The following is a 27694-nucleotide window of genomic DNA, read 5'->3' as shown; positions in this document are numbered from 1 at the left end:
CATCTTGGATGATCTGAGGGTGAGGACATGTCCACATCATTTTCATTTTTAGGTGATCTATTCCTTTAAACTCTAATTGTTTTGCACTGGAATACCGCATGCTAAAATATTAGATCTGCTGCTGCAATGACATTAACAATTGCATGGGTAAAAGAGTTCCCTTCATGGACATTATTAAGACAAATTTAGTCAAAGCACCATGAAAACACATTTATGGATATCAATGCACACAGTGGAGTCTAACTTTAGTTACAGTATCTAGATACAGAAAGATAAAAAGCCGTTTGCTCGTCGTCCAGAGGAAACTTTTTGAGACTGTGCTCCTGTGGAAGCAATATATTAAGCTTGCTTTTCTCATAAAAATGGAGGAAGAAAACTAAATCTGTGATAAAGACACTTTTGATGTCTGTCTGATGTCTTGCCAAGCCTGCTCGCTTTGCCAAAGTCTACATGTAAGCTGTAAAGTTTGATAAAGACTTTTGGCAACGATGCAGCAACTCTTTTAGAAAACACTCATAAGGAGAACAGAGAACAGCAATAATAAATCAGCATTAAAAAGTGTGGTTTTAATGAAACATATACTGTATATACTACACGTTTTCAGTCAGTAAAACTGGTGGGAGTGCTCAAAAATGGAGTTTAAAAATAAACCTACACCGAGAAACATTTAATGAAGAAAAAGTGTGACAAAGAGCCTATAAAGATGTTTACAATGTTTCCAATAAATACTGTTCTTTCGAACTTTCTATTCATCAACGAATCCTGAAAAATAAAATATACCACAAAAATATGAAGCAGCACAACTGTTTTCAACATTGATAATCAGAGATGTTCATATTAGAATGATTTCTGAAGGATCACGTAACACTGAAGACTGGAGTAATGATGCTGAAAATGCAGCTTTGATCACAGAAATAAATTACATTTTTACAATATATTCACATAGAAAACAGCTATTTGAAACTGGAATAATATTTCAAAATATTAACTGTTTTTACTGTATTTTTTATCAAATGAAGGCAGCCTAAATGAGAATCTTACTGATGCCAAACTGGCATATAAAAGTCCTCTCTATCACTCAAATCAGCATCAATCAAATCCCCAGAAGTCCAGACCAAACAACAAAGACCGTTGAAGTCAACAATTCAGCACACAGACATGAAGAAGGATCGTCTTCTGTGGTTGTGTGTCTCAACTGAGAGATTACGAGCCCTAAACAAAACAGCATAAAGGGCACGGAGCTCCAGACCAGATGTAGACTCTAAACAAAAGAGCCATGATGGGGTTGGTAGGGAGTGTGGGGGTCGAAGGTCGGGGCAAAGGGAAAGGTAAGAGTGTCCAGGGCTTCAGGATCTACAGAAAACCACATTTTACACAAACTGAGATCCTCCAGTTCAAAATGAGACCACATTGAAAATATTGGATTTTGTAACATTTAAATCTGTAAGCACATTTTAGGGCTTCAATTTTTTTAGAAAAGTTATTATGTTATAATAACCTTTTTTTGTTATTTTTAGCCTTTTCCTTTATTTTGGATTGTAATGTTACCTGCTTTCAAGAGAATATTGTAAAATATTGTAAAAAGTTTTCAATTTAGCACATTTCTGACTATTAAATGATGTATATTATTTATATTATGTATGGTGCAGTTTGAAGACCATGTTGAAAATATGTTGAGTTTTTTGTTAAACATTTAAACCTGTAAATAAGCAAGTTTTAGGATATTAAAAAATGTAAAACAAATGAAGATATATTAGAAAATAATAAGAAAAGAAAAATATATTTAAAATACTTTTTTTATTATTATTTCTTCATTTTTTTGTGTTATATTTAGTTTCTTATGTAGCTTTTGTGAACATTTTAATCACTTTTATGTAAAGCACTTTGGATTCTTCTTTTTTTTTTGGACTGAAATGTGACCTGCTTTTGTGGGATTTCAACATGTAAGACATGCTGAATCTGAGAAAGAAAGCATTTTTCCCCTTTCTGTTGGAGAACTTTGCTGTTAGAACGCAAGAACTCATAAATTTTTCAAGCAAGCTGCCACATTTCCAGACCAAACGTGTGAAGTCCCAGATGTTGTACACACGGATCCGGAGCAGCGGGCACATGCTCAGGTAAGAAAGTCTGTTTCACTGATTAAAAGGCTGTTTAGCAAAAGTAAATGAACCCCATCCGGACCCCATCCATCGGTCTGTGTGATTACGTGCTTGATCCTCTAATAGTCACCGTATGCTTCAAACACACAGGGCCTCAAGTGCAAAGACACAAGCGGGACAGGAAGCTGGGTTTACTGTGACTTCCTGCCCTGAAGGTGTGTCATTAATCTTGACCTGAATTGAGCGTGTACATATGTGCACGTTCACAGCAATAATACAGAGACGTGTACATTGTTCATATAATTTTCTTTCCTTATTGAGGGACATACTTGGTCTGGCAGTTTAATCAGACAATATTTGACCATTTTAAAATTATTGTCAATGGCTGTGGTTATCGACCAACAACCTTGTAAAAGATTATATAAATTTAAAAATCAGGAAAATTCTCCTAATTACTTTGTGTTGACCTCACTGAAAATATGGGATTTTATAACATTTACACCTGCAAACTAGATTTAAAAAATGTTTGTCAAGACTAACTTTGATGTTGGCTTGAGAAAGCCTCACCAGAAAGTCTGAAGTAGTTTTAAAACTTGAAGTTTGAACGTTTTTAAGGCCATACAGCCTATCAGATAAATGGACAGACAGGTTGCTAGGGTGTTGCTATGCAGTTATTATGTTTTCTGGGAGGTTGTTAAGGTGTTGCTATGCAGTTGCTAGGGTGTTCTGGGTGGTTGCTAGGGTGTTGCTATGGCATTCAACGTGGTTGCTACTAGAAGGCTGCTAAGGTGTTGCTATGCAGTTGCTAGGATGTTCTGGGTGGTTGCTAAGGTGTTTTGGATCAGTTATTAAGTATTCTGGGTGGTTGCTAGGAGGTTGCTAAGGTGTTGGTATGGTATTCTACATGGTTGCTATGCATTTGCTAGGATGTTGCCTTGCATTTGGTAGGGTATTTATATGTTATTCTGCATAGTTGCTTGGATGTTACATGGTTGTTAGGGTATTCTGGATGGTTACTAGGGTGTTGCTATGCATTTTCCAAGGAGTTCTGGATGGTTGCTGGTTGCTATGCTGTTCTTGGTGGTTTCTAGGGTGTTGCAATGTGGTTGCTGGGTTGTTGTTGGATGGTTTCTCGAGTGTTGCTATGCAGTTCCTAGGATATTCTGGGTAGTTGCTAGGAAGTTGGTAAGGTGTTACTATGCAGTTGCTAGGGTGTTCTGGGGGTTGCTAGGATGTTGTTATGTGGTATTCTGGGTGGTTTCTAGAGTATTGCTATGCAGTTGCTATTCTATTCTGGGAGGTTGCTAGGATGTTGCTATGTAGTTGCTAGGTTGTTCTTGAATGGTTGCTCGAGTGTTGCTATGCAGTTACTAGGGTATTCTGAGTGGTTGATAGGAGGTTGGTAAGGTGTTACTATGTAGTCGCTAAGGCATTCTTGATGGCTGCTATGCTATTCTGGATGGTTACTATGGTGTTGCTATGTGGTTGCTAAGTTCTTCTTTGATGGTTGCTCGAGTGTTACTATGCAGTCGCTAAGGCATTCTGGATGGTTGTTATGCTATTCTGGGTGGTTACTATGGTGTTGCTATGTGGTTGCTAAGCTCTTCTTTGATGGTTTCTCGAGTGTTTCTATGCATTTACCAGGGTATTCTGAGTGGTTGCTGGGAGGTTGGTAAGGTGTTACTATGCCGTTCCTAAGGCATTCCGGATGGTTGCTATGCTGTTCTAGGTGGTTAATATGGTGTTAATATGAGGTTGCTAGGTTGTTCTTGGATGGTTTCTAGAGTGTTGCTATGTAGCTGTTGGAACATATTATCACATAGCTACCACGTTTCTTCCATTTCAGCTCAAGATACTCTTTGGATCATCAGGTTTTGTTTATGTGGTTTTGTTCCATTAAATCAAAACATACACAAACAATGAAGATAGGGATGTAACGATTCACTAAACTCACGATTCGATTCAATTCACAATTTTGAGTTCACGATTCGATATTTTATTATTATTTTTTTACAAAATGAGATTTAAGACAAATTATAAGTTAAATGTGTCCTTTTATTATTGCTTGGACAAAATGCAGCACGTTTCTTTGTGAAATTGAAACATAATACTATAATAATATACTAATATAGCACTTGCATATTATTGCTCTTTTGTTGGTTTTAATTGCTTCTATTCTCCTCATTTGTAAGTCGCTTTGGATAAAAGCCTCTGCTAAATAACAAAATGTAAATATAATGTAAATGTAAAAAAAAAAAAAAAAATGAATTTAAATTTTATAACAAGCTCCAAATCAAATAAATAAGTAACACAAATAAAAGAAATCTCTTCACATAAACAAAATAAGGCTTTGTCTGTGCTCTTTCCATTTAAAATTAGAGGCAACCACTGCATTTTAATCACAATCCGAACAAAGATGCTGCATTCATGCAACATGAGCAGTTTTTAATCTAAATTAGATTTGTATAATTTCGAAATTTGAAGCAAAAACAGAATGGTCTGGCTTCAATTTTGTGAAACTACTGTATACATAAAAAAAATATCTGAATGAAACAGCAGACGAGCTGAATGAGAGATGGTCCTCACTGCAGAACACAAGATCCAGGGGGTGTGGTTTTGATTTGAATCGTCACATATATGAATCGATTTTCATCCGGCTCGTGGTTAATCATTACATCCCTAGATGAAGACATTCTCAAATTCATGTTCATTTGAGAAAAAAAAAAAGCCAAGTGCTCTAAATGACAGGAAAAAAATAACATTTCACTCACAGTCTCAGACATTTGGACCTGACTCTATAAACTGCATTATAATTGCCTAATTGGCACCTTGTTCCCTTCCAGGAACTTCGAGCTACGTCCGAAGACGCTATGGGAACGCCATCAGCGTAACCGGCGCTCTGAATATTTTATACAACAGTCTAATGGATGGGCGAGGCGTCACGGGCGGGGTGACGTCACGACCAGGAAGTTATATAAGCACGTGCGGCGGAGCCGGCATCAGCTTTCTGTCATTCAGCAAGCGCTCTGTGTGTTGTCAGTCTGATTTTGTGTCTTGTGAGTCTTATTTAGTGTTGTCTGTCCTAAAAAGATGCCTAAAGCAAAGGCCAAGACAATGGGCGATCCCAGATCGCGTTTCAGGTTGTGTGTCAGTCCCTGCCCTCGCTACATCACGAGTGGGGACACACACAACCTGTGCGTGGTCTGCCTGGGTGCGGAGCATGCGGCGTCGGCTCTCGAGGGAGCCGATTGCCCGCACTGTGAGCGGCTCTCGCTGCGCACACTCCGCACCCGGAGGGCTCTCTTCGAGGAGGGAGCCTTCGTGAGCGTCCCGCGCGGTGCTGGTCCCGCTGCTGCCGAGGCAGAGCGGCGGCTGCACTCGTGGGGCTCACAGGCTGATCTGGCTGGCGAGAGTGAGACGGGCATGTCCCTATCTCCTCCCGTATCCGCCAGATCTGGCGTCCCGTCTCTCGGGGAAGCAGTTCCTTCCCCCCGAGATGAGGACTCAGCGCTTCGTCTCTCTTCCTCCGAGGAGGTTGACGCGACGAGCGTTGACGATGTTTCGCCGCCTCTCTGGTCCTGGAACAGGAAGTCAACACTTTGCTGAAAAAGGAAGCCATAGAGTTGGTTCCACCTCACGAAGTGTACACCGGCTTCTACAGCCGATACTTCATTGTTCCGAAGAGGGACGGAGGGCTGAGGCCCATACTGGACTTGCGTCTCTTGAACCTCTCAGTCAGACCGCTGAAGTTCAAGATGCTCACGGTCAAGCAGATTGTATCTCAAATCAGGTCCGAGGACTGGTTTGTTACGATAGACCTCAAAGACGCCTATTTCCATGTGTCCATCCTTCCCTCTCACAGGAAGTTCCTGAGGTTCGCTTTCGGGGGCAAAGCGTACCAATATCGGGTTCTTCCCTTCGGCCTAGCACTCTCACCCCGCACTTTCACCAAGTGTGTAGATGCGGTCCTGGTCCCGTTGCGACTGCAAGGCATCCGCATACTAAACTACATCGACGATTGGTTGATCCTTGCTCAATCAGAGCAGTTGGCAGCTCGGCATCGAGATGTCGTTCTTGCCCACATGAAAGATTTGGGGTTAAGACTAAACGCCAAAAAGAGTGTGCTTTCTCCAGCTCAGAGAACCACTTATCTAGGCGTGGTGTGGGATTCGACCACGATGCAGGCTCGTTTGACCCCTGCTCGGATCGAGTCGATCCTCACGGCAGTCAGGAGAGTGCGAGAAGGCCAGCCATTCACTGTCAAGCAGTTTCAGAGGCTGCTTGGGCTCATGGCAGCTGCGTCCAGCGTGATTCCTTCTGGCCTGCTGTACATGAGGCCCCTACAGTGGTGGCTCAAGACCAGGGGGGTCTCTCTGAGGGGAAACTCGCTCCGCGCTGTCAAGGTATCACGGCGCTGCGTCCGTGCCTTAGACATGTGGAGGAATCCTTGGTTCTTGTCCCAGGGCCCGGTGTTGGGAGCTCCTTGTCGCCGCGTCTCGCTAGCGACGGACGCTTCCCTCACCGGTTGGGGTGCGGTCATGAGTGGCCACCCTGCCCGCGGTCTGTGGAGTGGTCACCACCTGACGTGGCATATCAACTGGCTAGAGATCCTAGCTGTGTTCCGTGCTCTCAAGCACTTCCTCCCAGACCTGAGAGATCGCCACGTGCTGGTCCGCACCGACAGCACGGCAGTGGTCTCTTACATCAACCACCAAGGAGGTCTGCGATCGCGCCCCTTGTACAAGCTGGCACACCAGATCCTTGTGTGGTCCCAGGGCAAGCTCCTATCATTGAGAGCTGTGCACATTCCTGGGTATCTCAACATCGGAGCAGACGTCCTGTCGAGACAGGGGCCGAGGCCCGGGGAATGGATGCTTCACCCCCAGGTGGTGAAGCAGATTTGGAAGGTTTTTGGCCAAGCACAGGTGGACCTCTTTGCGACTCGAGAGTCGGCGCAATGTCCCCTTTGGTTCTCTCTAGCTCCTCCAGCGCCTCTGGGACTGGACGCTATGGTACAGACCTGGCCGAGGCTTCGTCTGTACGCCTTCCCCCCGATCGCTCTGCTCCCGGGAGTTTTGGCGAGAGTGCGCCGGGACGCGGTAAGCCTACTGTTAGTAGCGCCGTTCTGGCCGGGCCGAGTATGGTTCTCGGATCTGATTTCCCTCCTCGACGGCACCCCGTGGCCAGTACCGATCAGGAGCGATCTCCTCTCACAGGCCGGGGGCACCCTTGTGCACCCCCGCCCGGAGTGCTGGAGGCTGTGGGTGTGGCCCCTGAGGGGGCACAACTCATAGCTTCCGGTCTGGCAACCGAGGTTGTCGAGACTATCCTCCAATCCAGAGCTCCCTCTACGAGGAAACTGTACGCCTTGAAGTGGAAACTCTTCACTTCATGGTGCGGAGACCGCCAGCTCGACCCAGTCAACTGCCCGATCCGCGCAGTTCTGGAGTTCCTGCAGGCCCGCTTTTCCGCAGGGTTAACCCACTCCACTATTAAGGTCTACGTGGCAGCTATCTCGTCGTACCACGCCCTTATCAGTGGCCAGTCAGTGGGCAGACACCCCCTGGTTACACGTTTCCTCCGCGGTGCGCTGAGGCTGAGGCCGCCTGTACGACCCCGTGTCCCCACGTGGGACCTGGCCGTGGTACTAGAGGCTCTGGGCAGAGCACCCTTCGAGCCTCTCGGGGAGATAACTGATAGACTCCTCACGATTAAGACCGTCTTTCTGCTGGCTATCACCTCTCTGAGGAGGGTGAGTGACCTTCAGGCCCTATCTGTGGCCCCTTCGCATATCGACTTTGCGCCCGGTTCGGCGAAAGTCTTCCTCTACCCCCGTGCGGGGTACATACCGAAGGTTCTGACGGTCGTACCACAGCCGGTCGTACTCCAGGCCTTCTGTCCTCCTCCCTTCAGGGAGCCCGACCAGGAAAGGCACAACTGTGTGTGTCCAGTGCGAGCACTGGACGCATACATCCACAGAGCTGCCCTGTGGAGAAAAACGGACCAATTGCTCGTGTGCTTTGGTCCGCCTAAGAGGGGTCTTCCAGCTTCGAAGCCCACTCTTAGCAGGTGGATAGTGGATGCCATCAATCTGGCGTACGAGACCTCTGACCTTCCCCCGCCGTTGGGAGTCAGAGCACACTCGACCCGAGGTGTGGCGGCCTCCAAGGCCTTCTGGGCAGGTGTCCCCATGCAAGACATCTGCAACGCTGCTGGGTGGTCCACGCCCCTGACATTCGTCAGGTTTTACAACCTCGACATCAGAGCCACTCCAGGCTCCTCCGTCCTTTCAGCCTGACACCAGGCAGGGACTTGTCAGTCTGGCGGCGTTGGTATTGCGTTCCCATAGCGTCTTCGGACGTAGCTCGAAGTTCCTGGAAGGGAACGTACCAGGTTACGTATGTAACCCAGGTTCCCTGAAGGGAACGAGAGCTACGTCCCGAGCCACACTTCCGGCATCCCTGCCAGCGCTTGCTTCATGACTTGAAGCTGATGCCGGCTCCGCCGCACGTGCTTATATAACTTCCTGGTCGTGACGTCACCCCGCCCGTGACGCCTCGCCCATCCATTAGACTGTTGTATAAAATATTCAGAGCGCCGGTTACGCTGATGGCGTTCCCATAGCGTCTTCGGACGTAGCTCTCGTTCCCTTCAGGGAACCTGGGTTACATACGTAACCTGGTACGTTCTCTAGATATCAGTTTTTCTATCAGCCATTGAAAATCTCATATTGGTTGACCGCTAATCTCATCACAAATTACCTTTTGAGAAATAACAAGAAAACAGAGTCCAGTACCATTTTATCAGCTGATCATGAACACACAGACACTGGGCCCCTCAGTCCAAAACAAACATAATTCTGAAAGGACTACGTGATCACGACAGAGTCTAAGAGATTAGCACTACTCGATAATAAGAGACCAAACAGCTGTCTGGCACCGCAAATTACACGAGGATTTCGTCACCTGCTGTGTACGACTGACGTTAAATAGATTATTCAATCCGTTGGGGAGGCGAAGCCAGCGATGGCGTCAAACAGGTCAGGGCCCTTGGCACCCCACACACACGGTGGCCAGCAGGATGTCTGGTTTCCAGGGTCCCCCGGGTTTAGGCCAAGGGTCAGTGGTATCAGCACCAGGGTTAAATGGTGTTGGGTTTCTTCTTACAGATGTACTGCAGAGAAACCGGACCTCGGAACAACGATAGGTGCTGTACAATGGCATATGCACTTTGACCATCAGCAGTCTACGGTACTGTTATCATTGAGATACTATTAGAGCTTTTCCTTTTAATATTTTGAATTTTTTATTTTTTATTTTATTTTAAGTTTCAGTTAGCAATTTAGTAATTTTGTTTTGTATTCTGTCATTTAAAAAAAAAATTATATAGTTTTTATTCATTTTTATTTCAGTTTCACTTTTAGTTATTTTTGTACATCAAGTTAAAGGTTCACCCCATAAATGAACCCTCAGACCACTCAAGATGTAGTTGAGTTGGTTTCTTACATTTACATTTAGTCATTTAGCAGATGCTTTTATCCAAAGCAGCTTACAAATGAGGACAATAGAAGCAATCGAAACCAACAAAAGAGCAATAATATGAAAATGCTGTGATAAGTCTCAGATAGCCTAATGCAGTACAAATAGCAAGTTTGTTTTATAATAAATAAAAAGAAGCAAGTCGAAAGAATAGAAAAATAATTGAGAATGTTAGTGTAAGAGGATATTTTTTCATGAAAAGAAAAGATGATAGAATAAAAAATAGTAGTGTTAGAGGCTATATAATCCACAAACGATTCACATGACTCCAGTTCATCTATTAACATCTTGTGAAGCCAGATCTGTAGTCCTCTATCCATAATATTGCTTCCTCCAGTGAAAAATTCATCAGGTCTGAATCAGGAGAAAAATCTGCACAGATCAAGCACAGTCCAAAACAATTCTAAACAAATATGTGGGTGGATTTTGACGTGAGAGACAACAGGAGATGGACGTTTTCACTGGATTATGGACTCGTATTTTGTCCAAGGTTTAAAGTTAAAACATTTTAATAATGGATTTGTTTCTTACAAACACGCAGCTTTTGGGTGAAGTTAAGGTGTTAGTCCATCAGTTAAGATGTTAACTGATGGACTGGAGTGGTGTGGATTACTTGTGGATTATTGTGATGTTTTTATCAGCTGTTTGGACTCTCATTCTGACGGCACCCATTCACTGCAGAGCATCCATTGGTGAGCAAGTGATGTAATGATACATTTCCCCAAATCTGATGAAGAAACAAACTCAGCTACATCTTTGATGGCCTGAGGGTGATTACATTTTAATTTCTGGGTCACCAATTCCTGTGAACTAGAATCATGTTAAAAATCAAATCAAAAAAATTATGTTTTTATATTTTATTTGAAGTAACAAGACATTTTCATGGTTTCAGTTTTAGTTAACTTTAATGACCATGGAATGCAGTTAATGCTTCATTAAAAATAAATAATGAAACTAAATGCATCCATGCACTGAGTCTCTCTGACGTGTCTCCAGACCAAACCCCTGATTTCCTGACGATCCCCCGCAGGGCCCTCATTGTACCGTCATCACAACAACATTATGGAGCCAAGGTTCACCAAACATTGAATACTAATCTAATCTTAATGCTCTCTTCATTACTGCGTGAATAACAGACTCAGACGTAGACGGTAAATCAGCGCTGAGCTCATGAGGCTTTCTGAGTAATGTTTTCTGGTAGAGGAGCCGTTGCTGATAGCTTATCATGGTTATCCATTTATTCAGTTATCTATTCACCATACAGACTTGCAGCTTGAAGGAGTGAAATTTGTGCGAAACCAAAAAAGATCAGTCTATATTTAGATGATTAGATGCACATTGCTGAGTGTAATTTCATTGATTCTCCTATTAAATTTCCCCATGACTGCATGCTGACAAAATCACAGAAGCCAAAAAACAAACCCCTCCACCACACAATCTTAAGATTTAAGATATTTTGCATTAATATACAGTATGCACATACAGACATGGACAGTGATTCTGAAAATCACAGTTCAAATGTCTGAATGTCATTTTTTTAGACCTACATTCACTTTTATTTATCAGTTTTACTCAATTAGTTTAATCAAAATGTTTTTGGTGATTTTTAGTTGATACATAAAGTCTGTTCTTATCAAGTTCTAGCATATCTGTGTGAGTTTGAGAGAAAATGACTATATTCACTAAAAAGCAACAAAACACCACAAACACAAAGCAACGCAGTTTTGTGGTTATTTAACTCTAGATCTTTTGTTTTGGTGTTTCAAATCTAACAAACGTCTTTTGTGAAATGTACTGCATGAAATGTGATATATTTCCTTCAAAAAGATGCCAAAATATGTTCTTAAAATGTTTTTTAACGTTCCCATTAAGAAAACTGATTGTTCAAAAGTCCCTGGTTTATTTTTAAAGAACATTAAGGGAACATTCCGTTTGATCATTTTGCAAACATTATGGGAACGTTACTTTTGAACGTTCTCTGAACATTGTGAAAAAGGTCCATGAACAACCAAAGAAACGTTTTTGCGATTTTGAGAACGTTATTAATAAGTAGATAACTTTGAACGAACGTTCTATTAATGTAACCGGAAGAACGTTAGCCAAAGTTCTGAGAACGTTCCCTGCTGGCTAGATTCTCCTCAAACTAGGTTCATAATTGAATTTAGTGTTTGCATATTTCTAAAAAGCTTTAGAGGCTATTTAAAGACAGGATCCATATTGAACTGAATCTTTTTTCAGGGCAATAATGCTGGAAATGCTCAGAAACATTTCACTACTTAAACGTTCATGTCTCTATTGAACGCGACTTTTAAAAACAAACCCACCCTGAGAAATGTCTCAAATGAAAACTGGTCTCTGGCTTGATATTTTGTAACCTAATGCAATGCCCATGCATGTCGCAGATAAACAGATATAGGCTAAATCTACCTGTTTAAACATTGATGTCTCGAGCATTTTGGTCTGTAGTGCAGGTCCTCCCCCTGCAGTCGTGTTTGTGGAGGGCTCAGTTTACACTCATGCCTGCCCGCCCACAGTAGAGGGATGTTCCCGGTGCTCCTCCGGCACTCAGATCACAAACCACTGGACCAGTGACATTACCGGAGCTTCCACTCGACACACGGTAAGAGCAAACCGAGCACTAGTGATTCATATCCGATCACATAATGTTCATTCAGCGACTTTATTTATTTATTTGCGTCTCTGTAAACCGAAGTCGCGTCATTTATTTAGTAGAATTCGTCTTGTCATGTGTGAACAAAAACTGTTCATTCAATATAAACTGTCACTGATCTTAGTAAAATATTTTATCATCGTATTAAAAAAATTTTAATCGAATTTTAAGTTCAGTTTAAGGACTTGCGTATGCATCGGAGATTTATCATTTAGTTTTCTTTAAGCTAAATAATTTATATCACTGCAGCTTTTAGTTAGGTTTATGTGGATATGCTACTATTTTGGGGCAAAGTACAAATTGTAAGTTTTATGTGTTTTTTATATATATATATAAGAGCGGTAGCCTAAATGGATAAGGTGAGTTTTTTTTTTTTTTTTTTTCTAAATGAGAAATAGCCATACAGAAACTGTTTTGAAACTGCATGAATGGAGTAATGTTTTGGTGCTTTAATAAATGTGCATAGAACATGGGTACATTTTACATTAGGCTACATTATAATAATTTATTTTATTTATTTATTTTTCTGTGTGAATATAGTGTCTGTACAACCCTCTTTAGTCTGGATGATCATTTTATTTATTTAAAACTGAGTTTTTGAAGATTTAAATCATATTGTTAAAGGTACAGTGCGCGATTCTTGCGCCTCTAGCGGAACCAAACCGAATTGCAATAATAATGACTGGTTGATTCTGAATTCCCATAAATTGCTCAATTAAACGAAGAACTTACTAGGATGCACCAAATCCCTCCTACAGTTCAGTTAGGATGCTGACTTAAAAGTCAGCAGCCTATGCAAGCAGTATTGACCAAAACACTACATTTTCAGAGCAGAAATGGTTGATGCACTATGTATGACCTCTATTCTCGTTTACACTAGACTAGTTTATTACCTGATGTTTACACAGTGCTATGGTGGTAAATGGTTGGGTTGGCGTTGCAGGAAAAGATTTAAACAAAAGGGCAGACTCCAAGTAAAGGAAAGTGAGGTGACCACATGTGTTTTTGTAAATGCCAGATACAGTTGCCTAATAAAAATTCCACTAAGACAAACAGGCACAGTTTTACTACTAATTAAGTCTTTTCTAAATTTGTATGGATTTACAGTATTAAGTTTCTGGAGTTATGTGTAAATGGAAGGGTAATGCTCACAACCCTCCCCCACTAAAGACCTCACTTAGGTTAGGTGGCAAAGCATGCACTAACTTTCCACAAAGTCAGCAGTATTAACCACTGAGAACCAGTCTAAACACTCAAAAACTAGACCAAACGCAGAGATTTCACCTGTCCTTGAACCATAAGTGAGGTCTCTTCATACTGGTGTATTGTCTACCAAACCCCAAAATAGGATAAACACGTGTCTGTGGCGGTGTCATCTCTCTGAAGCGCCGATGCATGTGAAATGTAAACATCAGTATGATGCTCCTCTGCAGCCTTTCCTGTCATTGTGCATGTACATTGAGGTCTAATATCTACTGGCAAACTATAATAAAATCTTTGAAGTATTGCTGAATGCATTAGATCCAGATTATGAACCCATATATGGCCAGACGTTCCCTCCAAAAGTTACTAGAATGCTGCATCTCTCATCTGAGCTGCTTTGAGATGAATAAATGTGAAAGGACTTATATCAGCACTGGGGCGGACACTAAAAACACACGAGAAAAGCCCACGGGCTGCATGCAGTGACCTTTGTCAGTTTGTATGCGAGCGGCTGAAGGGATGCCCATGCCGCTCTGAAAGTGAACCCTATGTAGGGAACACGCTTCTCACTATCATCTCGGTGTGACCACATCAGTCTCAAGTGTTTTTATGCATCCGGGGCGGAAAACCAACAGCTGTTTTCTTTTATTAAAGCCCAAATGTTGCTCTTCTTTCAGCCGTGTATTTTCTCCTTGAGTGCAATCACGTAAACAATCATTTCCCCCAAAGAAATCATCACAGTGCTAATGTGTGGCTGCGTGTTAACAGCTCGGGTTACTAATTAGAGGCCGAAGGTTCCTCAAAGTAGTGACATGCATGTCGCTCCCTATGTAGTCCTCTTGTCTTTTTCCCTTCATGATTTATTTACTCACTGCACTATTAATATTTAATGGACAAATCCTGATGCTGTGATGCTCACGGGACGCCTGACAGCTGTGGGAGCAGGTCGCTGATAGTCACACGTCCCGTTAATTGTCCTAGGCTTGTCTAGGTAGTGCTGCTGTCCTGCCAGCTCGGATCAGACCTCGCATTGCTGCCCGGATCTCTCGTGGCACATGAGGGGCCTGTAGACATTGTTCTGACAGGGCCGGTAAGCAGTGATCTTTCCCTTTGCTGGGGTGGTGGGGGCGTCGAGGGGAGATTACGGGCTATTTCTGTGGCACTTTGGGCCTGTTTGCGACCAACGAGCCAGACTAGCAGCTAATGAGAGAGGACAGCTGACAGGTTCAGTGGAGGCTGTGAAGCAAGAGGAAATGGCAGGGAATCACGTGGCATATTTTAGGCAGAAAGTGAGTGATCGAGAGTCTGGCTTTCACTTTATTTTTGAGTTCAGCAATAGATAGGAATAATTCTTTCCAAAATGTAACTTTTGTCAATGTTTACTCACCAATCTGAGATATGAAAGAGCAATATGTGAGCAACAAATGCTTCCTTTAAATAGAGAAAATCCTGATAGAATAGATCATTATTGCTTCTATTTGAATATTTACATTTATTAGTTTAGCAGGCACTTTTATCCCGAGCAAATATAAATGCAAGCAATTTATCTTAATTAAAATGAAAAATGTAAATTCATCTTAATTAAAATTAGTAATATATATATTTGTATTAATAATATTTTTTTTTCATAGATATTTATTTATTTATTTAATTTTATTGTTTTTAACCAGGAAGTAAATAGAACAAAAATATGCTATAAAATAAAAACAAAACAAAAATAAATTTTTATATATATATATATATATATATATATACGCAAAACAAAAATACAGTTATATAAAACTACAATACAAAAAACTAAAATAAATTTGATATATTATATACAAAACATAAAAAGACAGTTAACCTGTATGTATATATATATATATATATATATATATAGGTTATAATAGTTTTTTTTTTTACATTTTCATATTGACATACAGAAAGAAACTATTTATTACATATATTTAACTCATTTAAATATTTGATATTAATAATTATTTAACCTAAGGTACGTATAATATAAATATAATACAAATAATATTAATAAATTATTAGAATTTATATATTACTACTACTACTAGTAATGATAATAATTTATTATAAATTAATAAATAAAAAAAGGTTAAATGACAATAAAAAAACTTTCTCCCTTTCTATATATTTATATTGATTTGTTAAGTGTTTTTGTGTGGCAGTTAGATTCAGCACACTGGATAATCAATGCAATATTGCTGATAGTGTTTTTGTGTTTGCTGTCGTAGAGTGAAAACTTGTGCCACATGATATTTGATGGTTTGATGTTAGACAGGATGACTGGAGGGGTCAGGCATTCCTCCCCCATCATCCCATCACCCCCGACCCCTTCCACAAGTCACGTTTGTTTGTACCCTTGCCGTTAACACTTGAGTCTGCGGTGACCTTACATGAGCCTGGCACATCATACTAACAGCCGGACCACAGCAGCTTTATCAGAGGGAACTAGAGGTTGGTTACTGTGTTGACTGGTCAGGCTCCAGAGGAATAAACTGAGCTACTTTATCACTTGTGTTCCCTGAGAGCAGATTATGGCAATCAAGTTAAGATTTAACCTTCCAAATGATCCGTAATGTAATCTGATCAGCGTTTGAGCAGCTCTTTCTACACACTTGCTCTTTGCTTTAGGCAGTTCATAAAACTCAGTTTTGTGGATTCTTAAAAGGCTGCATGTAGATCAGACTACTTCTCCTTCACATGCCCAGAATATATTAAATTAGTATTTCACGTCAGAGGCCTTTTATTAGGCAACGTTTTCATATACCAAACATTTGTTATGGGCACAGTAAATAGGCCGAACTCCCTGTGCAAACTTTATATGCATAATAAAATCAGGCAGATTTAAAGTTCTGCAATGTGAACATCTTGGATTCAGAAATTAATAATTTAGACAATATCCAGCAGCAGTTCAACCTGGATCGTTTCTAGTAAGACAAAGTTCCATACTGCGTAATGTCAAGGCTTATTCTAGCCACAAACTGCTCACTTAGACAAAGATGAGCATGCATAGGCTAGATATATGTATATCAAATACATATTCACAAGCACATATGCATTAGTCCTCAGGAACAGATTTTCTAAAGCTCATTCTGGCACCTTGCCTTTCCTGTCATTGCACGCACAAATCTTGTGCATTTGCTCAGGAAAAGCAAGACGTTTCCATGCCCCTTTGTGTTTTTCCCGTACTATAATAGACGTGCACAACTTCTCAAGGCAACTCCTTCACTTCCTGCCTGAACTTTCCGGCTCTCGTGCGTGGATTAGGTGGCGATGCCAGGTCCACATTCATAGGAGGATATTTTGTTTTACTCTGGTGAAATTTATAGCTCTTTATCAGGCCTTTGCAGCATGAAAAAAAAAAAGAAAAAAAGAACCAAAGCAGTTTATGACGTAACTAATGGAAAAGTAGGGTAAAGTCCACTGATGTGATGTGTGAACGCCTTAACACTACATCTTAACCCTGTACAGCCTGAAATAAATGGAACAACAGGCAGAGCATTTTTGAATCAGAGCAGATTCTTGAAACTTTAGATAAAATATAAATAAAATCTTTACAAAACATGCATGTGTTTTTATATCATATTTGATTTATCAAGCTGTTATGGCTCATATAGTAATGATATAGTGAGAATATGGATTTAAAGCTTAATGGTTAATTGATAGGTCATTACGCCATCTTTTGTTGTTGTTGTTGCTGTTTTGGACACATTTGCATTTTAACCACAAATTTACATTTATTCGTTTAGCAGATGCTTATATACTTCAACAATATTCATAGTATACAATGCTAGATTTATTAGATATGTGATGTGATCTGGTGAATGCCACATAGAAATCTTCTTCAAAAATAAAATAAAACAAATAATTTAAGTTTAGTAATAATTATCTTATATAAATTATAAATAATTATGTAAAATAATATATATATTTTGTTAAAATCAACATAAAAACAAATACACATTCTTACAATTGAACTACAAATGTACTTTCATTTAAATTTTTGGACAATATTTGCACTATATAATTATAATATACGACTTTTTGTCCTCATTTTCTTTTTGCACAATGTAATTTCTTGTTTTATTTCTTTGGCTTTCGAGATGAAATATGTTCCTGATCGCTTTCTGAGACTCACCTGACCACATGCATTTCTCATAACCTGCAAATTTGGTTTAAATAATCAAATCACAAATGTCCCAGACCCCATTTACACCTGCATTCATCACTGGCTGACTGTGATCAGATCAGCGATGTTGTTAATAGCAGGTGTAAATGGTGCCCATTTGTCTGCAGTGGACGCCCATCAAGTCACCAAAGTCTCCGGCTCACATTTGTCACGTTTGAATGACAATAGACGCCCACCGGGTCAGTTAAGTGTCCACCTCATAATTTGGAGAGGGTTTAGGGGGGTCTGTCATGTTTTAAAGAGGTCCCATGTGACCCGTAGGCCTATCATACATCAACTGCATAATGGCACTCAGGAGCTGTCTATGCTCAGGAGATCTATGCTACCTCTGCCTTTGTGTCAGTAGAGTGTGTGTGTGTGTGTGTCTGTTGAGTTTTATTGTCATGTGTTTTCTTTCTCTCTGTTTTTTTTACTAATGAGCCGCAGCATTCAGTCCAGCCTCTTATCTCCACATCCAGAGGCCTCTATTGTCTGCGCCGATAAATAATGCAGGAGCTGGTCTGTGATGGACGTCCTGAGCCTTTTGTAGTTTTATATCGGAGTCCAACACGGGACCTTTTAATGTAATTAGGCTGCTCAGACTGGGTGGGACAGACACGTTCTGCACTGTTTGCGGGTGCTTTTAATTAGAAGCGTTAAAGTTTTATCAACTGGATGCAATAACTTTCAGTTTAAATTTATGGCACAGACTATAAATAATGTTTTATTGTCTGGAACTATTACATTATTCCAAAACATTCTAATGGAATGGAATATTTGGAATATTTAACCATTTTAAATTCCTAAATTAAATTTTCTTTTAGACAAAAAAAGTTGTATTAAAAAGTTCTACATAGTATTATTATTGTCTAAAACAAGGAGTGAATAATTTATATGAATGTAAATAAATAATTGTATACTATATATAAAATAATAACATAATTATATATAAAATAAGTTATTTGTATTAATTTTATTTATTATTATTAATTAATGAATTCATATTAATTAAATTATATACAACTAAATCATTTATATTATTATTAAAGTCTAATTTAATTAATTATTAAAAAAAAAAAATGTTTTTCAGTTGAGTAAAAGATCAAGGAAACCCACTTTTAAAAAGAAGATTTATTTAAAGTTTAATAAATGCGCGATGTTTCAAAATCGCTGAGTAATCATATTAAATAATTGTGATCTCAATAAAATAAAATAAAAAAATTATTATCGAGCAGCCCTATCATGAACGTCATTTAAGGTTTAGTGTCCCAGTAAATGTTGCCCGAAAAAAAAAATAATTAAATAACATGCTGTGCCTGTAACTTTTAAACCTTATAGGCAGTTTATTTCCGTATTATAACATATTTCAGGATATTCAACCATAAATGAGGCCTTTATAATTAGTAAAATGGGTTAAGACTGTCTTGTTTTGGTCGTGTTGCTACTTTGCGTGAAGTCTTCAGTAGATCATGGCTTTAGATGCAGCTTGACAGAAAACATCTGTTTTTTCTCTGACCTTGTTGGACGGCTGTTTTGGCCTCCCCTGCAGGCAGACGGTCTGCCCACCAACTTCACTGAGATGCAAAGACATACCAGCATGAAAGCCAGCGAGATGAGAGGAGGCTGGATTAGCAGGGGTTAATTACAAGCCATCGAGAGCCGCTGTTATTACGGGGCAGTTCAGCCCTCACAAGAGAGAGGAGCACAGGCGACGTTTCATGTCAGTAATTTGCCTCTTTAGAGCCAATGAGAGTAATACAGCCCATAGCAAAAGAGCAAATGCTCTGGGTGATGCTGTGAACGTGTGAAACAACTGTACGGTGATGTGGGACTGTAATGTTTTGAGATGTTTCTGTGGATCAGAAAGGTTCCCTTTTAAAAAATCTTTAAATCAACTTAGTTTATTTCCATATTTTTAGTGTAGTCTTATGAGCTTGCATGGGTTAAATATCCAATTCACGAACATAAGTTGATTGATGTGGTTCTTTTGAATGAATCAGTTGAACCGATTCAGACTGAATCAATCACATGAGTCATCTGTGTGAATCAGTCAGACTACTCATTTCTTTAATGAATCATCTGTGATGACTCACTGAATCGCATACAGTTTATAGTACATATCCGCAAGAGAATTTTGTCATAATAAATGGCTTATTTCATTTTATTTTAATGTTTAGAAAGTAAGCCCCTGTTTTGGGGAAATTGGTTCCCTCTCGCTTCAAAAACAAACTCCTGAAGGAAACTTTGTGAATGTGAAGAAGTAAATTTACCAGTGTCTTATACTATCAGTCGGTAAAAGAGATGCGAGCATGTTTTAATTCAAGCCTCTGCTTGGCTATTATTAGCCCTGTTTCTGTCCTAAACACGGGGATCCAGCATTCAAATAGCTTTCACGCCGGTTAGGAAAGATATATATTAGTGAGGTAATGCATTTACAAGCCAATAATAGCCTTAAGTGCATAGTGATGTAGACAAGGCTAATAATAGTGTGCTAATTATGAAACATACTACCGTGTCGTAGTTTGTGCAACATATTTTGATTGCATTAACCTGACGGGTTATCCTGATGACTGCGGTAGATATTGGCCTATGGTGCTGGAAATGTAACTAATATTCACAAAGTATCTCTAATTCTCTTGTAACTTGTATGAGTGGGTTTTAATAGTGTTTTAATAATTTCTCTGATTTAAACTTAAATGGCAAGAACAGAGTTAGTTTCATTTATTGCCTGTAAAAAATATCTGTTTTAATGAATCAATTCAAAGCTTTGTCACTCAAACATGTTTACGGTTGACCCTACATGGCTTTATTAATGTATTATAATGTTTTAGTAAAAATGTAGAATGGTAAATATTTGTATTATTATGCATTGCAAATAATAAGATTGTTCTGTCTTTAGAAGTTTTTTTTTCTTTTACAAAATTTCGAGTCTATCTGGCTGGTTCATCTAATAAAAACAGTTAATATATATCTGCAATATCATCAAACCAAAAGGCTGAAAAATAAAAGGCTGTTTTAGCAGTACTGCTTAGCCCAACTGGCTAAACAAGTGGTGTTTTCAGAGATCTGACCCCCTGTTGCTCACTTCTTTTCTGAAAGTCCCTAAATTCAGATCCATCTCATGCTGAACACCTGTTCAGAATTCTTTCCCGGAACTTTCCCAAACAATGGCTGCTTTTCCCGGACTGTCTGACATCTGGAAAATGTTGCAGTTCTCCTTTTGACTGGATTTATAGCAAAGGGCTTCAGAGGGGGTCGAGGTACTTGAGAGGTGCTGTAGTTGCACGGTAGAAAGTCATCTTAAATAAGTGCATGAGGTTTATTTTATGTTAAGGATTTTTTTCTCCTTCAGATTTGTCTTTGCAGTTGATTTTTTTTTTCCACTTTAAGTCTGACTATTGACAAAAGTAGAGCTTGCAATTTAGCAACACACACCTGTTTTTAGTTGCAGCAAACAACTGCTCGTCATAGTGAAACTGGCAAACAAATAACAGTTCTGCGGTTATTCCCATTTACTAGGTCACAGGAACATATTCACTTGAAAATGCTGTGTATTGTCTTTTTGTCCTGCAAGAGAGTACAAAAATAGCACATTGATGCGTCATGTTTCGAATGTCTTCCTTTTCAGAATCAACCATGCAGTCAAAATTGTTTTAAGCTAGAATTCTGGCTTTGCAATCGTATTCTTTGAGTTGTTAGTGCTATTCTAAATGCACTAAAACCACAGAGAATCTTAAAAACCACTGCAGTGTGTTCAAAATTAAATGCAGCAAATGGTCCTACGTCTTAAAGGAAATGTTTTTTATAAGCTGATTTTGGGGTCTCTAAAATATGGACGCAGTCATGCATTATTTAGCAAAGCCCTCAAGGAATGCAAATGTGGCATGCGGGTTAAGCTAATGCTGATGGTGAAGGCCATTACCTCTGCAGTCTGAATGCACATGGTCACAGTTTCCCTTAATAGACTTTCTAAATGCATCTGAGGGTAAATGGGAAAAATTCCATGTGTAACATTCAGCGTCAATCCAGACTATGTCATGTATTATGCATATTCATTCAAAGCTAAAATGCACAAAATTTGTGCAGGACAGCACATTTGCACGAGTGAACTGTTATTTAGGACTAGTTCAATAGGCGAGCGCTGTGAAGTCGACTCAGTCCATGAATAAGCTAATGGCATTGCCTGTGGTCCCAGACATGAATTTCTGCCAACTCCATCGGCTCACAAAATGCTACAGGGACTTCTGTTCACACTGCCATATGGCTTACGCCTTGGGAGAACGGCTCTCTCTTGAGAAATGCTAAAAAGGTCTTAACTTTGTCTCTGCCGTTTTTGTTTTCACAGGGCTCCAGGTATAGAAGGAGAAGGACAGGACCTCTGTCTATCAAACTCTGAAGTGCCCCGGTGAAAGCTGTATAGGTCAACCCAACCGTAACGCCACAGGACAATAGGAGCCCAACCCAGAGACGGCTATCAAAAAGCAAATAATCAAGCTCATTAGCTCTCTTCCCCCAATACGACCTTCTCTGAAAAGATCAACAGAAGAAAGCAACTAAACGAGGAGGAAAAAAGGCACTGGCAGCTATTTCTGATGCTCTGTGGTGAAGAGAACATCTCATTTGGGATTTAAGGATTGCGGAAAAAGGATTTCCTCATGCCCTGCCCGTTTATCCCAATGCCTGTATAAATATTGCATGGAGATATCGAATCGTGCCGTTTCCAAAAGCGCCCAGGTAAAGAGACTAATTATAGCAAATCCCAACAGCCAGTCTGTTGCTTAAACCTGTCAGATTCTCAGAATGCCTAAAAATCTATATTCATAGGGGTCCTATAATTGGATCCCTAAATTTCAGAGAAACGTCAGATCTTGAAGAAGCATCAAACCAGTGGTTTCATCTCCAGAGAGTTTCCTTGTCTTTTTTTGGGCAAGGCAGCTGCTTTGCCCTTTTTATTTGGATGCATTTTTCCAGAACTCCAAAATGAAGCCCTTAACTCCCATTGGTTCACCTTCTCCGCTGCGGCTCCTAAACAAGGGGCCCGATTACCTGCGCAGACAGATGGATGCCGGAAGCAGGGGTCATTCCATCAGTGCCGTAGAGCGACTGGAAGCCGACAAGGCAAAGTACGTCAAGAGTCAACAGGTCATCAACACAAAGCAGGAGCCTGTGTTAGTTCCCTGTGCGACCCCTCCACCGGTACCCCGTCACAACTTCACAGTGTCCACTCCTTCAACGCCCGTTCTCCCACCTCGAAATCAAACGGTGCCTTTCTCTGCACCGCTGTTCTTGCGGGATGAAAATGAAGACGACTCCAGGAAAGAGAACTGTCGGAACGAAACCGATGTGGAAACCAAGAATCGCAACAATTCAAACAAGCCTCCCGTACCTTCTCCAAGAACTCCGACCATTGCTCCATTAGTTGCTCCGCATAGTGCGCCAATAATGCGCAGGAGCAACGGCAAGCGCATGCTGCGTCCAGACTCCCTGGTTATTTACAGACAAAAGAAAGAGTGCAAGAGTCCTAGCAGAGGGGGAGAAAATGCCAATGGCAACTTAGAGGTCAAGGGATACAGCTTCGTACGACGGCTCTTCCAGGGATCTATGCGCGAAAAGAGCGGTGGGAATGAGGCTCACAAAATGGTGATAAATGAGGAGAAGGCTTCTTCCTCTCGAGACGGGGATTCGCGAATGTCTTGGTCCAATGATAAAGACACTGTCGACGGCGGGAATGAGACTAGACGATCGAGCAAATCCGAGCGAGAGCACTCAATGCAAAACGACAACACTGGATTTCAGGAGAAGCAATCAAAGAACTGCAGGATCAACAGTTTACCAAACTGTACAGGGAACACCAACAATAATGACATGGACCCATGGAAGCCAGTCGTTCCTCACATGCGATCTGATTTGAAACGCTCCAAGTCAGAATTGCAGCTATGTTGTTCGCTAGCCATGTCTGAGCAGGAACGCTTCTTCGACTACTGTGGATTGGACCTGGATATGGTAGAAAGGCTCGGACCGGAGAACTTTCTAAACGGGGCAAGTTCAATCGACACGCTCTCGCTGCTACTGAGGAGCGTCGGAGGCGGCGGCTCGGAGCCCAGTGAGTTTTCCCGACACTCCGGTGAAGGGCTTTTCCAGGAGGAGATTGCCGAGCAGATCCCTACAGGTGTGTCCATTATCGAGAGAAATGCTCGGGTCATAAAGTGGCTCTACGGTTGCAGGAACGCAGCCCAGGAGGGTCCTAAAGAGTCTACTGTTTGATTATCACGGTAACTAAACCCGAGCCTTTCTGGAGCCGTGTTCCAATCTGGAAAACTATGCTGTATTTATTTCACATGAGAAATTGTATTTAAGAGATTTGTTTGGCTTTTCACAGCCAGTACGAGGACATTCATGTTATTTTGTGTAAGTCACATACGAAGCAGCAAACCGACACTTCCTTTCATGACCACAGTGGCTTTGTCGAAATCGCCCCTATACCCTCATTCACTATTCCCAACAATAGTTTACTAACATAGTCCACTCGAACTATGAGCGAATTTGGATACTGAATGTGGCTGTGGACTCTTCTGACGAGACTCGGAAATTAATTTGCCGCATTTCTCACATTGCATGGATACTCTGTATTATTACGGTGCGTTATGGGATTGAATGAGTGCACTCAATAATGTCCATTACGGTTTCAGACTAGTGCACTATATAGTGTAGAGGGCGATTATGATGTATGTTTAGCGATGTCATCTCCTGTTCTCTGTACATGTAAAGAGTCATGAGTCCGTCCTGTTACTTCTGTTCAGAAACGAGTGTTATTTGTTGAGCATAACTTAAAGAACGTGTCATCCGATAAATAATTTAACATTGAAAACCACTAAGCTTTTTCTCTGGGGCTGGGAAACCGATGCATGAGTGTTAAATGAACCATGTGTACCTCATTTCCCAACTGTCCCAGTTTAGTTTGTGTGTTGCCTTTTTTCCTTAAACGCAGGCGTTGGAACAAACACACAGAGGACCCCTGTGGGGATATTAATGCACTGAATTGGAGAAAGAGACGGAGTGAGAGCTATATGTACTGCTATGAAACGTATTTTTAACATTGAGACTGAGTGTATGCAAAGAAAAATGCAGGGCCTTAAAAACAACCTTATTTTAAGTTTAATTAACTTATGCCAAAGAAATGTGCTGTGTACTGATGTACAATATGTTCCAAACCCTATCGAGCCTCGTTGAGAGAATGACATTAACGGAGTTTGATATTAGCATGTTGCTAAGCTAATAACTTGGGAAATACTGAGTTAAACTGCATGTTTTTATTAATATTTTTACAGTACAGAACTAAATATATTCAGTGTTGGGAAGGTTACTTTGTAAATGTACTTTGGTTACAGATTACAATTTACCCTATGTAAAATGTATTAAGTAGCGTAACTATTTCAATTACTTTATCAGTGTAACTGATTACATTTGATTACTTTGAGTATTTTTCTAAATGTCTAATGAACGTTTTCAACTGTTAATCATTTTGAAACATTTAAAGGCAGGGTTAACCTTACAGTAGTAGGCCTACTCAACACTGTTTACTGTCAGACTGTCAAAATCCTTCTTCACTAGAATTAAGATGATAATAATTTAATTTTAAAGCACAGCCACCACAAAATCTGACTTGAGATTGCTCTGAGGTTAAATACAGATTTAAAATTGTAACAAGAAACCATTTAATAGCTATGAAACTGTTTTTGAAATCAAATCTTTGCATATAGCTATGACAGGAAACACTAGAATTCATATATATTCACATATATATAAACCTAAATAGGAAATAAAACAGATTTCAAATAAGCATGTGTCCTAAACTCCAGAAGCATTGGTGTCTCATTTTAGAGCAGTCAATGCATTTTGGGAAATAAATCAATCAAATCTGTATGTGTGTGAAAATATTCCTATGTAACCTGCTTTGTAATGGTTACCAAGTAACTGTAATTGAATTACACTTTTTTTTTCTCAGTAACTGTAACAGGTTACATTTCTTTTCTAATTAAATTATGTAATTTCTTTACATGTAACTAGTAACTCCCCAACACAGAATATATTTATATTTTTATCCATCTTTTATATTTTTTCCCTGTGCATTTTAGAACTGCCTTTTCTGTAAGGGATGCATGCTGTGCAAATTAGATTTTGGCCAAAACTCTATTGTACAAGGCTAAACAGCAAATATTAATTTCTGAAGGGGACCAAAGGTAAAAGTTTAAGAATTGATAAACCAATACTCTTGGTAGCTGCTCATTAGGGTTTGGAACAGCTATTAATTTGTCCAAACTGTCTTTTACCAATACCTACAACATGAAAATTGCTCAATTTCATTACCACATTTGTGAAACTGCATCTATGGGTGTTACTTTGATTACTGTGAGGTTAAATTGCGGTTTTTGGAAAATTTGTCCTCAACACAAATTACAGTTCCTGTGGTGAAGCATTCTTCCGAATGCACTTGATCATGCTGTTTCTGTGTTTAACTCACAAAAGCGTTTAGCAAAGTAGAGGAAGACGTAACAGCGAGAGACCTGCTGGGCGGATACACACTCCCAGTGTGGGAGACGCTGATGTGTTTTCATATTGAAGGAGACCTTTGAAAGCTCCTCCCATCTGAACGCATCAATCAGACACTGATTCTCCTTTGTCGTAATGAATCGCCCCGGTCAGAGGCATTAATCAGGCTCTATAATACCACTGATAAATGAAGCAAAGGTCCGCTGCGGCATGCACAGGTCAGACTGCGGCCTGCAGAGAAACAACTGTGATCATTCCTTTCATACTTTTTCACCCCCAATGTCCAAGATGCATTCAGTTTTCAAGAGCACCTGAAATCTCTCTCTTGCATGTTTACAGTCTATCTGTATATGTTTCTACAAAGAAGAATTTAGTTTTCAACCCAAAGAGATATTACAGAGAAAGTCCTAATAAAATCCTATTTCTAAACAACTGTATGCATTTGTGTTTTGTGTCAATATAATCATATAGCTGTATGTTTTTGAGTGCATGCAAAGAAAACTGTGTTTGCTGCTTAATATTTTTGTGGAAACCATGATACATTCAAAAGTTTGAAATGGGTTTAAAAAATAATACTTTTATTCAGCAAGGACACATAATATGAATAAAAAGTGACAGTAAAGACATTTCTAATAATACAAAAGATTTCTAATTCAAATAATTACTGTCCTTTTGAACTTTCTATTCCTCAAAGAATCCTGAAAAATAAAATGTATCACAGTTTCCACAAAAATATGAAGCAGCAAAACTGTTTCAACAAGATAGTAATCAGAAATGTTTCTTGAGCAGGAAATCAGTATATTAGAATGATTTCTGAAGGATCATGTGACACTGAAGACTGGAGTAATGATGCTGAAAATTCAGCTTTGATCACAGAAATAAATTACATTTTATGACATAATGACATAGAAAACAGTTATTTTAACTTGTAATATTATTTCACAATATTACTGTTTTTACTGTATTTTTATTCAAATAAATGCAGCCTTGGTGAGCATATGAATGAAAAAAAATCACTGGAAATTTCTCTTTCTCTATAAATGTATTATTATTATTATTTAAATTCTTACCAGTAATCATTGCCATCTGCTCAGGTGTGTCATATTTCCCAAACCAGATAAGTGTTGAAGGTGTGGAAACACTATAGATGATGTCACTGGAAATAAAAATGATTGCATGGCCCAACTGTGTAACGCTATAAATCAAAATACTGCTGCATGCCGGCACAGAGCTGATGATTACACACTAGTCAGTCTCAGATTTCTTTCTTAAGTTGTTAGAAAACGCACACAACTCAGTTGCTAAATAAATTTGGTGCAAAATGGGAAACAACATACTTTTGAACAGCTCCTCATCTGATTGCTGGCTGAGTCTCAGTGAAGTGAAATCCTGCCATTTTCTTGTCTCATTTCAACACACAGCTCATTTCTCACTGAAGCTCAAGTGCCTG

At 40.0% G+C, this 27694-nt stretch overlaps 1 protein-coding gene across 1 annotated transcript; it reads left to right on the top strand.

Annotated features, from left to right (window-relative positions):
• The first annotated feature begins 12209 nt into the window (after positions 1-12209).
• LOC306877877 (protein FAM110D-like) lies at positions 12210-26670 on the top strand. The gene is made up of 2 exons (XM_079429890.1): positions 12210-12257; positions 22040-26670. The coding sequence occupies exon 2, from the start codon at positions 22675-22677 to the stop codon at positions 23956-23958; it is 1284 nt and encodes a 427-aa protein (XP_079286016.1). The 5' UTR covers positions 12210-12257; positions 22040-22674; the 3' UTR covers positions 23959-26670.
• Positions 26671-27694: the final 1024 nt, after the last annotated feature.

Source organism: Barbus barbus (genome assembly GCF_936440315.1).
Source record: "Barbus barbus genome assembly, chromosome: 12".
Taxonomy (NCBI): domain Eukaryota; kingdom Metazoa; phylum Chordata; class Actinopteri; order Cypriniformes; family Cyprinidae; genus Barbus; species Barbus barbus.
This window is presented reverse-complemented; position numbering and strand designations above follow the sequence as displayed.

Excerpts from the sequence above, each read along its gene's own strand:
- LOC306877877 (XM_079429890.1), top strand. The coding sequence starts at position 22,675 with ATGAAGCCCTTAACTCCCATTGGTTCACCTTCTCCGCTGCGGCTCCTA.